General features: G+C 50.7%; 1 protein-coding gene across 1 annotated transcript; it reads left to right on the top strand.

The window, feature by feature from the left end:
• Positions 1 to 7,557: 7,557 nt before the first annotated feature.
• Positions 7,558 to 10,169, top strand: LOC114050672 (homeobox protein Hox-A11-like). Its single transcript, XM_027872533.1, has 2 exons — positions 7,558 to 8,281; positions 9,937 to 10,169. Exons 1-2 carry the CDS (start codon positions 7,558 to 7,560, stop codon positions 10,167 to 10,169), a joined length of 957 nt encoding a protein of 318 aa, XP_027728334.1.
• Positions 10,170 to 13,698: the final 3,529 nt, after the last annotated feature.

Raw genomic sequence — 13,698 nt, forward strand, 5'->3', positions numbered from 1 at the left:
AGCCCCCCCCCAAAAAAAAACATAGCAAAAACAGAGAGACAAAGCATCCAAAACACGGGGCTACTCTTTATTTCTTTGGGAACAAGAGGAGAAGCAGAAGCGGAGCTAGTCCCTGTTCAGGGCCGAGCTGTGTGCCCAGCTACTGTCCTTCCACTAGGGCCTGAGAGGCAGGAACAGGCTTTCTTCGTTAGCAAACAAGGCTGGCCAGGCTGGAACAGAGGCCCCAGCACAGTGGGGAGGGGAAGAGGAGAACCCCTAACCCGATAGGGAGAGTCCTCCCTCTGGTCTTTGAAAGCGCCTCCAGGCCAAGCCAGACAAAGTTGGCCCCAGATGAGCTCAGAAGACGAGTGCAGGGGAAACTGACTCTGTTCTTGATTAATAAATGCCAACAAAATCAGACCGAAAGACAACCCTATCGGAATAGTCATTCAATACAAAGCTTCTTGAACCAAAGGATGCAGGGAGGATGGGGGTCTGCAGGAACTCAAGTAACCTTCCTTGGAAGAATTGTCTATTTGATCTCCTCCCTGGCTCCCAACTTTTGACAGCAATGAGAATAAAAATAATCGTCAGAAGAATTTTTTAAAAAAATGTTCCTTCCCTCCGGAGTCAGTGTGGGGAACCTGGACATATTAACCAGATTTTGCTCCCAACCGAACCAAGAGAGTCTATACGCAGAGATAGAGGAAACAGAATCTGGAATTCTTAGGGTGTCTATTAGGCTCGTATTCATAAGATATTGGTGGCAGGAAAGATTTAGAATAGGTAACTATCCACCATGAAGATAGGTATCATTCGTGTTATTATTATTGTTGTTGAACTACTGGTTTGAGAAAGCACAAATACCAAGTCAAGCCTGTCTGAACAGCAGTGGGGAAGGAGCCAAAGGCGGTGTGGCTGCTGGGTTTGTGAGCAGGGGAGCTGAGAGGGGGCCAATGGCGGAGGGATAAGCACAAATTCTTCAGGTCACCTGGTGATGATCATAGCTGCTTTCTTGAGTTTTTGCGCTCTAACTATAGCGGCAGCTGAGCTCTGAAATGAGAGAAAGGAAGCCATGGGTGGGCTTGTGTGGCCTCTCCTGGATGAAATATTGGGGGGGGGGGAGGTAGACTTCCTCCAACAAACCACACATCCATATCCAGTGACTTACATAGAAAACTTAGCTGCCCCCAATTGGCCATCTAACTTTTTTTTTTTACTACCATATCTGCAGGTCCCAAATATGAGGCACTAGGAACCTCTAACGCCCTTAAAAAATATATATATATATGCGTCTAAGTGTATATGTGTGCGCGTGCCCACGTGTATAAATACATATATATGCTTTAAAATGTGTTTTTTTTCTCCGAGATTCCACAAGTCTAAGATACCTTAAAAACTGACTTTAGCAGCCAACATCCTGAGGCCACTCGTTCTAGATGTTTCTTCTCCCCACCCATGGATGCTTGTGGAGTCTTGCACCTGTATGAGAAGACACAGAGAGAAATGAGTTAACGCGTTAGTTTTGTAGGGGCTATTGTTGTTTCTGGATTTGGTGGTTTTTCGGGGTTTTTTTGTTTTTTGTTTTTGAGAGGCTTGAGAGAGGGGATAGAGGGGACACAGCCGTCTAGACGAGTCAAAAGAGAGGACAAATCCTTGGTAGTTGTTATGGCCAAATTAATTTCCAAGATTATGGCAAAAAAAGAAAAGAAAAAGAAAAGAAAAGAAAAAAAAAAGGAAGAGGAAATAGGAAAAAAAAGACTCCTTGATTATCAGGGAAGTGGCCTTATTGAATCCCTCCCTGCCCCACTGTCCCAATCCCACTCCAAAGTTCATTCAGTACCCTGCCTTTTAGCCACCTACACACACACACACACACACACACAGAGTAGGCTTCAGCTGAGTCTCAGAGCCTCCAGCTGGACGAGAATCAACAGCAGGTCCCTGGAATCGGAGAGAGACGAGGAGAAAGAGGGTGGCGAAGATAAAGACTTAGATCTGGCTTTCCAAGGACAAGCTGAAGTGTAACTGAGGGTAATGACCGTCTGCATTGGTCTAGAATCCAGCGGGAAATTGCCAAGCCCCAGCAACTCCCCCTGTCCATTCTTTTGTGCCCATGTTCCTCTTAGCGGGGAGCCTTTGGATGGCCGATCTTACTAGTAGCCATCCTTCCTTGGCGATCCGAGGAAGGGAACTTGGGCTGAAGACTGCGGCTGAGGAAGGCAGAACTCTCAGTGGGAGCTGCACGCATCCGTGTCAGCAGGACTGGGCTTGCAGAGAGGGAGGATGTGTGCCGGAGGTGGGGAGAATCTGACTGCGGAGGGGGATTGAAGAAATTAATGTCCCAGCTCCAAGAAGGCTGCCGAGCTGAGACTCAAGAGGATGTTTACATTGGGACGAGATTTCATAAGCTGGGCATTTCCTTGCACCTAAAATGGGTCCGAATGGGTGACTTCCGATTTCGAACAAGCCCTGACTTCTGGGCCCAGATCCTGGAGGAGAAACCGCCTTGGTGTGTTGCTAGTGAGCAGGCAAGAGAAAAGCGAAAAGTGTCAGCCCTGTGGAGGAGAATGGCCTCGATTCGAGACATATCCAATCCTTCTCGAGAGGGAGGAAGGAAGGAAGGAAGGAAGGAAGGAAGGAAGGAAGGAAGGAAGGAAGGAAGGAAGGAAGGAAGGAAGGAAGGAAGGAAGGAAAGGAGAGAGAGAAAGAGGGGAGGAAGAAAAGAAAGCAAAGAAGGAAGAAAATATCTCCAAAAGGGGGGTGGGAAAATTGATGCGATAAGACCTCAAATCAAAACCAGGTGTATTTTTCAAAGTCAGACTAGTGTGTGGACACTGGGGACTTCAGACCAGCATAAAGTACATCTTTCCCTTTGGGCACTCGCCTCTGGAGCCCACCCACCATATAGCGGCGGCCAGAGGGTCCCTATCCAGAAAAGAAAGTCTGAGGCGAACGGCCCAGAGCCAATTCTGATTGAAATGGCTAGCCCAAGTTCGGAGTATGAGGGCGAAACGGGGTCCCAGCTTTCCACCCACCTCCCAGCCTTTCTCTAGCCCACTGCCCACCGATGGCGGTGGCCCAGATGCAGAGAGGCCGGGGAAACTGGACAATAGCTCGAGTTCCCAGCCTGGCTCCTCCGCCAAGTCCAAGGCGAGGGTTTGGTTTGTTTTTCCGGCCAGCCCCGCTCGTTATGCGCTTCTGCATTTCCAAGTCTGCTTTGGATCACTGCTGTCCTAGGTGACTTGGATGCCAGCAGATGTGGCCTCTTTTTTCCTCCTTCTCTCTTTTCTGCAAAAATGGATTTCACCCAAACATGCATCCAACGGGACCAGAGTAACCAACTCTCCCAAAGCTGTAGAGACCTTGAAGTTTTTACACAACAGCTAGAAGGAATTGTACTCTTTGCCTCTGTTCATCAGAAGGACGCAAATCCAAATGTCCAGACTTCCTGGCTTTGTTTTCCTTCCTCCGAAGGAATTTTTAGGCACTTTACATAAAGCTCTTAAGAAACTCCATGTTGACCAATAAAATTAAATAAATCGAATGCAAGCTATGAGGTCTATCTCCTAGGCTATTTGACTATCTTCCCCCCTGTGCGAAAATGCAGTTTGCAAGACCAGATCGCCCTGACAAACGTCAGAGCTTTGGTTCTTCCTTACCTGGGAAAGCTTGGAGAACCTGGGAAAAGGGACCTGATGTGCCCAGGTTCTTGCCTGCCCTTCCCACGTCCGCTGGCTCTCTTCCTGAGCTGAGTGAGCTTTGTGCCCTTGGATTGGGCCTCCTGAAACAGCTTCAGACAGGCAAAGAGCAAAGTCAAAATCAACTGCCTACGCCTTTTCCCTGGCAGCCTTGAGCCTCTTCCCCCCACCCTTCACCACCTCTTCCCCAATAACGAATATTCTCTCCTGTTCATAAAAAATGAGCAAAACAACCAGCTCCCCCTCCACCCCAGTTATCTCCCGCCCAGGCATTTCGTGTAGGCTGGGAGAGTAATGAGTTAGGTTTCATTTAACAGCAAATAAAGCTGTGAACAGGACTGCTCTGACTGCAGGGGTGGTTCTCCCCTATCCCCTCACACCCTGCCTCTTTGCTCCCAGCCTTCCCCACTAGCAGTCCCAGAAGGTTTGCCAAACGCAGTTGGCCTTTCTTCCTCCCTTGGGTTCCAAAGCCTTCTCTTGGGACAGCTCTACTCCTGGGAGTTCACATACGTGCTATTCACAGCTCAGTTTTTTCAGTAACCACTGCAAACCTCCCCCACCACCCCCAGCCAGTACCCAAAGTCACAGCCAGGCCCCCTCCTCAGACCAGACACCCTGGCTGCACCTCCACCCTCTCCCCTCTCATTCTACACAGTGCAATCCTTGAAATCGTTTTTGTTTCCACATATCCTTGGGGGTGATGAGGGTAAAGGTGAAAACCGCCCCCCTTGCCACGATGGGAAAAAAAAAGATATGGAGCTGAAAAAGGTAAACTGACTGACACCCTCATACCAACCTTTTCAGGGTCACTTTTCCCCCTAAGGGAGGGGTGCAGTTAATTAAAAAGGAACAGCCAGGACCTGTGGGTAGGGTGGCACGTCCATCTCACTGCTGAGGACCGCGGGTTTGTCTGCTCTACCCCAAGCTGAAGTTGACTGCCAAAGGGCTATAAAGTCGGAGGTCTGTCTAGAACAGTTTTCGGTTCTCCTAGACGTCCCGTGTTCAATTATGGCCTTAAAAGCCCTCATACAAGTGCAAGAATAGGTTTGCCATCGCCCAGGGGCGGGGCGAAGCCGCGATGGTGGCGCCTTTGTTATCTCAAAGTCACTGAAATCCTTCAGACAGCCCTTTTGTTGGAGGGAGGGGGATGGTTGAAGGGGGGAGTGGATGGTGGGGGAGGTTGTAATTTTTATATCGAAACCTCAGCGCAGGAAAGAAAAAGGGAAAAGCCCTAAATCTCCAAAGAGGTACAATTTTCTTCTTCGGTTTTTTTTTTTCCCCTTTTCTTTTTCCGAGAGTAAGTGAAGGAGAGGAGAGCAGGCAGGAAGAAAACGTGTTACAACCTTGGAGTTGCCTCTGGAAATCCACGTTATTTCCTTGAAATGCAATCTCTTGCTGATGTTCTAGGGTAGAGAACTTCCTACTCCCTTCCCCTCAGCGCTGTCCCTCCCCCACACCACCCATTTATTTATCTACCTCAACCCAAGCAACAGAGGACAGAAATGGTGAGCTGGGAATGATGGAATCATCCTGAAATTTATTCCGCCAACCTTAAGAATTGGAAGGTCCTCTTGCCGCAGACCCTGATTAGAGTTCGTTAAATGGTGGTGTCCGAGGGATGTGATTTGTGAGAAGTAATCCTTGTAAAAAAAAAAAAAAAAAGGCATATAAACATAAATGCTAATAAATTAGTTTACTCCACTACAAAGTAATTACTGCGTATTATTGATATTTATAGCAGGTATTCAAATGGAATGGTGAGCCATCATTTGGCGAGCGAAAATACGTAATGAGAATATTTCTTTCCCGGAGCAAACATGATTAGATTTGTTATTAAGTCAGTTACGGTCAGCTCAGCAATAAATAAATAAATCAATGTTGACATTTAAATACTAGAAATCTTTGAATTTAGGCTGCAAATCCCCCCCCCCCAGATATGTAGATACTTTTGACCTCTGGGAGTGGGAGACGGGGAATGGGAAAGGTTAGTTCTTTTCATATTTCGAGTTCCTTTTGGTACCTTACCCCTGAAAGAGCCAGGAAAAGAGGGATGGAAAGTGGGATCAATTCCTAAGCACCCCAGCTTCTGCAGCGCCCTTTGTGGCTGGCTGCCACGGCCACCGATTTTTCCCTCCCTCTTCGCCCCCCCAAAACTGGGCAATTAAATGTGGCAGAACTGCCAGGATTTTCCTTCACTTCTTTGACTTTTTTCCCTTTCTCTAAAGCGAATAAGAATTAGATTGTCGGAATAACCACAAGCGTCTCTCTCTGTCTCTCTCCGACTATCTGTCTCTGACTCTGTCTCTGTCTCTTCTCTTGTCTTTCTGCGTGTCTCTCTGGTTCTCTGTGGATGTTTCTGTTTCTTTCTGGGTATCTCTGTCTCTTTCTGTCTATCTCTTTTGTCCAGCTGCCTCCTTCTAAAGGTGCTGTATTTGGCTCTCTCTTTATTTTCCTTGGTATTCCTCGTTCTGTGGGATGCACACCGAGACTTTCTAAGTCCCTGCCTTGCCCAGCCGCCGCTGCCTACTCGCTCTTCTCTTTCAAGTAAAGAAAGGCAAAGCCTTCACCGTGTTTTCAGAAACAGCTCCTCCTATTCTCTTCTTGGGGGTACCCACTCCCCCAGCACCCCTTCCCCAGGTCTGCCTGGGTCTGCCTGCTGCGGTGAAGCGGTGGCTGGGGAGTCATCGAGCATCCAGCCTGCTCCTGGAAAGAGTCTTACTTGTCAATTCCGAGTAACTAGGCTGGTGGCAATTAAGCAAGACTCGAAGTGTTTGTGGAGCCGGGACTCGCTTCATGGCCATTGGTTCCCCAAGCCATCAGTGCTAGGCATCGAGGAGAGCATGCAGCCTCTCTCCCCTCCCCAACCCACCCCCGGTCCAGACCTCTGCATCAGGGAGCTCCGAAGCTGGGGAACAAGCGTGGAAACGTGGGGGGGGGGGCAGTAGGAAGAGAGGAAGTGGGGGCGAAGAGCTAGAAAGATCCCGGGTGAGACGAACGCCCTGCATGGCTGAGTAAGTCGGGCAAAGCCCGGGTGAAAATCGCCTTGGGGGTTTGCTGAGGCCCCTAGTAAAGGGAGGGGAGTTATTGGAGCGCCTCGGAAGTGACCGTGAATGCGAGCGTGTAATGGAGCCACCGTGCAAATTGGACAAGCTCCAGCCCAGCACATTCACAGAGACTGAGGCTAGTCCTGAAACGGATAGACCGGGGGTAGGAAATGGGAGGGGGGCGAGTGGGAAGCAGGAGACCTTGACGGGAACGACTAGGGGGAGGCAGTGGGAAAGGGGAGTCCAGGAAGCCAGGGAGAAGGAGAGAGCCCGAGGAGGAACCAGAGACAGAAAGCACAAGCCCCCCCCCCCCAGCCCCAGTCCCTATGCCTCCACAATATCACCTTGGCTAAGGCTAGCAAGCTGCTAAAGGGGGGAGGGGTGAAACGGATAGTCGAGGTCTGAAGTCTGGGGGGGGGGGAGTGAGGCAGAGGCTCGAGCCACCCTCCCCCCCCAGGGGAGCAAAGCAAGGTCTGTCACGCGTCCGGCGGTCCTCGGAGGGTGCCCCAGCGAACATGAGTTACACTGGAGATTACTGAGCCTTGGGTGAGAATACCAAGTGCCGATCTCTTGCTTCCCTTGAGATGGCCACAAAGAAAGGAAAGGGGGGGGGGGGAGGGTTGGGGAGGAAGGGGGGGAAAGGGCCCAGACTCGCAGCTTGTCAATTTCAACATTTGGTCACATGACCAGCACCTCCCTGCTAAGGATGGGGATAGATTTCCACGTCAGCCTACGTCTCCAAATTTCTACTTCACGGATCTGCTTCAAAGACGCAGCTGCATCAGAGAATCATGTGGAGCTCAGCTAATGCGCCGAGAGCGAGGTAGCCCAGGATGGATTTTGATGAGCGCGTGCCCTGCTCGTCTAACATGTATTTGCCCAGTTGTACTTACTACGTCTCGGGTCCTGATTTCTCGAGCCTCCCTTCTTTTTTGCCCCAAACCCCATCTTCTCGCCCCATGACATATTCCTATTCGTCCAACCTCCCCCAGGTACAACCTGTAAGAGAAGTGACCTTCCGGGAGTACGCCATTGAGCCCTCCAGTAAATGGCACCCCCGGGCCAACCTGCCCCACTGCTATTCCGCAGAGGAGCTCATGCACAGGGAATGCCTGCCCGCCTCCAGCAGCGCGAGTGTGGGCGACATGCTGGCCAAGAACTCCGCCAACGTCTACCATCACCCCACCACCACGGGCACCTCGTCCAATTTCTATAGCACGGTGGGCAGGAATGGGGTCCTGCCCCAGGCTTTCGACCAGTTTTTCGAGACTGCGTACGGCCCCCCGGACAACCTGACCACCGCCACCTCCTCCGACTACCCGGGGGACAAGGGCGCGGACAAAATGCCCCCGGCGGCCGGGGCGGCCGCGGCTGCTGCAGCAGCCCCGCCAACTTCAAGTTCGGACGCCGGCGGCGGTGGCTGCGGCAGGGAGAATGCGGCGGCGGCGGCAGCGGCGGCGGCCTCAGCGGAGGAGAAGGAGAGGCGCCGGCGGACTGAAAGCGGCAGCAGCCCGGAGTCATCTTCCGGCAACAATGAGGACAAATCCAGCGGCTCCAGTAGGTATAAAGGCAGCGCCCCGCGCGCTCTCCGAGAGGGGACTTGGAAATGTAGCGCAGCCCCGCTGTTAAATTTTTATATGCTGTTTTATAAGCATATAAGGTTTATGAAGGGCCCTTAGATTTCCCCCAACAAAACTTTGTTATAAAAAGGCGCGATCACGTGGCGAGGGCTGAAATTGGCCGTGAAATACCCACTGGCCAATGGAGGCCTGAAAAAAAAAAAAAGGAAAGAAAAGCACCCACCCCGGTTCTTTTTTTTCCCACCCCCCTCACTCCCCCAGGCAGCCTCCCAGAGTCCAGGCTCCCGCTCCGGGGTCAGCCCTCTGGAAGGGGGGAAGCGGAGGGGGGGGCGCCTGTAAATTCACCCCCGAAAGAGAACCCGGAGCCTTTGATACCGAGGTAATCCAGCGCTTTTTATAAAAGCCATGTGTTGCGCCCAGAGTCTAGTTAGGGGCCCACATTCAAAGGCAGGGCTGATGTGTAACCACCTCCTAAGAGAACGAGGGAGAGGGAGCCGGGCTGCCCGGCTAGTTCAGCCCTCACGGCCCACGCTAGCAATATATTAGAAAGAAACAAATTAACCCAAAGCTGGCCTTTTTGTCCAAAGGAAGCCATTTTACTCAGGCACTGTGGCAATTACTGGCCGCCTTCTGTCCGGCGGCGTGTTCCTCCTCGCAATTGTTATTCAATCTGTCAGAAGGAGGTTTTTTATGTCTGTGGGGTTTTTTTTTTCCCTCTCCCCTCAACCCCTCTTTAAGACCGAGCTTGCCAAGGCTTTGAGAGACCGGGCTCTGTCTCTCCACATCCGCCCTACCTGCGGAGGATCGTATCTGGAAGGGACCTCGGAGAGGAGGGGAGTATTTGCTGAAATCTCGGGGAGTTTGCTTGAGAGAGGGGGGAAGGCAGGATCAGGGTCCGGTTATGGGGCTAGAGGAAGCGACGGCTCTGCCCAGGAGCCATTGCTTTTAACCAAGGGCAGGCTATGAGTCGGGACCGACTGGCCAAGTCTAGACTCAATGACCATTTGCCTCTGACAAAAAAAGGGGAAAGATTGTTTGCCAAACCCAAGCCCGATGGCCATGGCCGGGATGAAGGAGGTCTTACTGTGCCCCTTGAAAAACGCAAAGATGCCCCAGGTGCTAGGAGGTGAAATTTCCGTGAGCTGTTTGTTTAGTCTATTAGGGCCGTAAGAGTTTCAGGGTAGCTCCCGGCCCCCTTTAAAAGCTTCAGCCCCTGCAGCCTGTTGCTTGGGAGAACATGCGTTTCTGATCTGGAGTCTCGTGTGTTACCTTCATTGAGGGCGGGGGGGGGCGGTCTGGCTTGAAGTACTGACTTTTATCTGGGCTCTGCCTGGGGTCGTGTGAGGAGAGCTAGGTTCCTCGGCCAGTTTCCTGCAGAAATGATCCCCTTGCCCGGCCCGGCTTTGGTTTAGAGAGACGAGGTCGGCTGGAGAAGGGGAAGAAGGTGTCAGGAGGAGTCTGGTAGCCGAGACAGCCCGAGAGAGGCAAGACTAGGGGAGTGCCTAGCCCAAAGGAGCTGGGAGTCCCAGCTCCCTGCCCATGTTCCTCCGGTTAAGGGGTTAAGTTGAAACCTCAAGGCCACCCCTACCTCCAGACTCAGCCACCCTCTCTACCTTCTCTCTCATTCCACAGGTGGCCAGCGGACCCGGAAAAAACGTTGCCCCTACACAAAATACCAGATTCGGGAACTAGAGAGAGAATTCTTCTTCAGTGTCTATATTAATAAGGAGAAGCGTCTCCAGCTCTCTCGAATGCTCAACCTGACCGACCGCCAAGTCAAAATCTGGTTTCAGAACAGACGCATGAAAGAAAAAAAAATTAACAGAGACCGATTACAGTACTACTCGGCTAACCCGCTACTCTAAGAATCGGTCCCGCCTTGGGGGGTTCGTGGGGCTTTTTTTTTTTTCAAGAGGAGATTAAACTCAGATTTTGCCCTTGACAAGGTCAAGCCACACGGTGACTTTTCAGGAGGAAGGTGTAGAATCGAGAGACAGAGGGAACTGTGGGGTTCACACGCCAGAACAGCGCCCTGGACCCTCGGTGGGGTTTTGGCGTTATTATGGAGGACAATGGGATTGTCCTATTCCCATATCAACTGGAATCCATTCCATTGGGACCCCTGTGGCCCTTACGCGGAGTATTTTGGTCACTCCATGCCCCAGGGCGGAGCTTTTACCTTTTACTGTGACAGACCCTGCACCCGGGCTATGAGGAGACTATCTCCTTAGTTTCCAAAGGGAGGCATAGGACAAAGAGGGAAGGGATCTCCACACCTAGCTGTAGGTCCCTTTGCTTGGGCCCCAGTACAGGATGGCTGATCTGGGATGGAAGTGTCCGAGACCCAGAATATGCATCGAGGACTAGTGCGAAATCAAACTTAGAAAGGAAAAAACAAAAACAAGAACAGGAAACCAACAACACACCACCACGAACAAACTGCAAACTTTGGGAGGAGGGAGGAGAAGGGGTAGGGGACCGAAGAAGGGGAGTGTTCAGTGAGAGCAGGGTCCCCACTTCCCCTCAATGGAAAGGAAGACAAACAGTGCTCTCTCCAACAGCCGATGCGAAAAGAGACATACGAGATGGAACATTGGAAATGTTTCTGAAAGATTTCAGGTACCGACTCGCCCGATCCCTTTGGGAAAACAAACAAGTGCTATCCCAGCAGCCCCAGCCCTCTGCCCACCTGGAGAGACTCTGGGTTTTGTAGCGGGGAAGTAGTCGCGTTGGAGAGAGCCCTCCCGGGGCTCGGGCTGAGCCCCTGAACTTCAACAGTGGACCAGAGGGAGAAGGGAGAGAAAAGACAAACTCCCCTTGCAGGCTGTTGCTGACTCCCCAAACTTTCTTCAGGAAATACCTGTGGAGAGCGAGTTTGGCAAATCCCACCCAACACTTAATTGAAACGTGGATTTGTGCAATGCACTGACATTGGATCATTAAAAGCCCTTTCATCCAGTGTTGTTTGCAAAGGGAGGGAGGGAGGGAGGCAGGAATTCCGCGACCGGGCAGAGCAGGCAGACAATGTAAATACTCTGGTTCTGTTTTCTCCCTTCCAGTTGTGTGTGTGTGTGTGTGTGTGTGTGTGTGTGTGTGTCTGTGTGTGTGTGTGTGTGTGCGTGCTCGTGTGTCCCTCCTACCACTCCGTGTCCTAAAAAGCTTTGCCCGAAATCCACCAGGAAAGGAGAGTTGTTTGCAATTATTTTAAAAGAGAAATAGTCTATAGAGATATATATATTTCCCTGCAGGAACCAAAGCGATGGAAGAAAAATGCAATTTAAAGAAAAGGGAAGAATGAAAAAATATTTAAGGTTCTATATCTGTTTACAAAGGGAGCGATGTTCATGGCGAGGTTAATTTACTGGTGAGAATTTTGAATGTATGTTTCATACAGGAACAGTGTTTTACAAGACTTGTAAATAAAGAAACCATAACCTATTTTGTTTGAATACTTTTTTTTACATGTTTTAATTTGGGGGGAGAGGGGAAGGAAGGGGCTTTTCAAACTTGTGCAAAATCGGGGGTACCTACAAACGAATTGGGGGACAGTTAGCTTACCAAACGGGGCCTTGTCCTGCCTTACCACGATTCAGTGAGATGCAGTATCTTCATATTCCATCACTGTTTTGAGAAATGTATCGTCTCTATGTATGTACAGTGTTCTTTTCGTATGCCAAGGTATTGGGCTGCATGTATACACTGCAACGGGGCACAAGGAAAATAAAAAAAAAAGTAGAAACTTGATCATTTTTATCCTGGTTTGTGACATTCCTCTCCCTGACTCCTTCCCCTCACCAAATGCCTGAAATCAAATCACCCACAAATAGGGAACAAGGAAAAAGAGAAACACTGAGCCCACTCACTCTCCACTGACTAGAGAGAATTTGGTTCGGTTTGTCTTTCTTCATCCTAAGGGTACCCCAGGCTTCAGATGAAAAGGTTCAAAGGAAATCGATGTTGGAGGGGTAGGAACTTAATGGGGGTCACTAGGCTAAGAGTCCGTCCCCAGAGCCTCCACCACCTTGGCCAAAGCAGATTAAAAGAAAGTCCTGACTTTAGCCTCCAATAGCAAAGAGTTGGGGTGCTTCTCAGAGCGGGTCTTCAGGACAGACTCTGTTCTTCTCACCTTCCCAAGCTTCTCTGAGCTAAGCCCAGGGATGGGGTGGTGGGGAATTAGGTTTGTGGTGCGCTGGTCCAGGATCTTCATCAATCAGTTAGCCCGGAAAGGTACATCAGGAGACAAAATGTGTGAAAAATGAAGAAGGACTGGGCTGGGGGTAGCTCTTGGGGATCTTTCCAAAGGGGGATTCCTCTCCATTGATATACAAGGGAGCCTTTCCCTTTTATTCCTTTCCATTTTGTTGGGGGATTTTTTGGGGGGGGTAGAAAGTAGTCCACTTTTCTTATTGTTTGCTGGCTTTGAACTTCTATCTTGCTTTGGACATCACCCGTAACCTTGAGGTGAAGGGCGAACCAGCCAGGACCTTTTGTTGACCACCCCACCCCCTCAACCCCACCCACCCACCCAGTCAGGCGGGCGTCTGGCCCTGGGGAGAGGGATATAATCTGAGAGTGAGGAAGGGGAGCCTGTGTCTGTTTGTTTGTTTATCTGACTGGTAGGGCCTGCTGGATGCAGGTTGAAAAGCCAGCCAGATGGACAGAGAGATGCCTGGCAAGGAAATTAAGCAGACAGACTCACAGACAGAAAGGCCAGGATACTGAGGAATGGCAGGGGTTGGGGGGGGGGTGTGGGGGGCTGGGGGGGGAGGGGAAGAGGAGAGAGGAATCTCTGAGCCCTCCAGGCTGAAAGCAGGGACTTCCTTTTCTTGCTAGTTAAAAATTAACTGAAATTCGCGGCAAGTTGCTGGAGAGAGTGGAGGCCTAGAGCTGCTCCCTGGTCGGAGGATTTGATTTCCTGGCCCAATAAAAATCACATCCTCTTGGTTGCTGTGACAATGTGGTCATAAACCCGTCCGTGACCGGCCGATTTGCATATTTGGAATGCTCTGCTATAAACCCAGCCGAGGTTTTGAAGCAATTTCTTAGATGTAAAAATTAGATCTGAATAGCAGCGGTCTGGCCTCATTCGCCAGCTTCTCTTTATGAGAGGGAGCCGTCTTTAAAAACAGAGGACTCGCGCTCAGTCCTAGACGAATGGCGACCACGAGGTGGCGCGCTTCCGATCAATGTCAAAGCCGCCGCCGTGGGAGCCTCGGAGCCCTGCAAGAAGCTGGCTTGGCCTTTGTTCCTTTCAGATCCTAGGAGAAGCACGTTTAAATTATCTCACTTTCCCCTGTTCCCAGTCGCAAAAGGGGGTCCTCGAGATAGATTGTTAATCGCATTTAAATACACCTCCCATACACTCGAGAGGACGGGAAGGGAGAGCCAGCGGAA

This window comes from Vombatus ursinus, unplaced genomic scaffold (assembly GCF_900497805.2).
Source record: "Vombatus ursinus unplaced genomic scaffold, bare-nosed wombat genome assembly UNPS02014799.1, whole genome shotgun sequence".
NCBI lineage: Eukaryota > Metazoa > Chordata > Mammalia > Diprotodontia > Vombatidae > Vombatus > Vombatus ursinus.

Bases quoted from the DNA above. Each gene is read 5' to 3' on its own strand.
- LOC114050672 (XM_027872533.1), top strand. From the start codon at position 7,558: ATGGATTTTGATGAGCGCGTGCCCTGCTCGTCTAACATGTATTTGCCC. The intron at 8,282-9,936 runs GTAGGTATAAAG...CTCATTCCACAG, and splicing joins GGACAAATCCAGCGGCTCCA to GTGGCCAGCGGACCCGGAAA.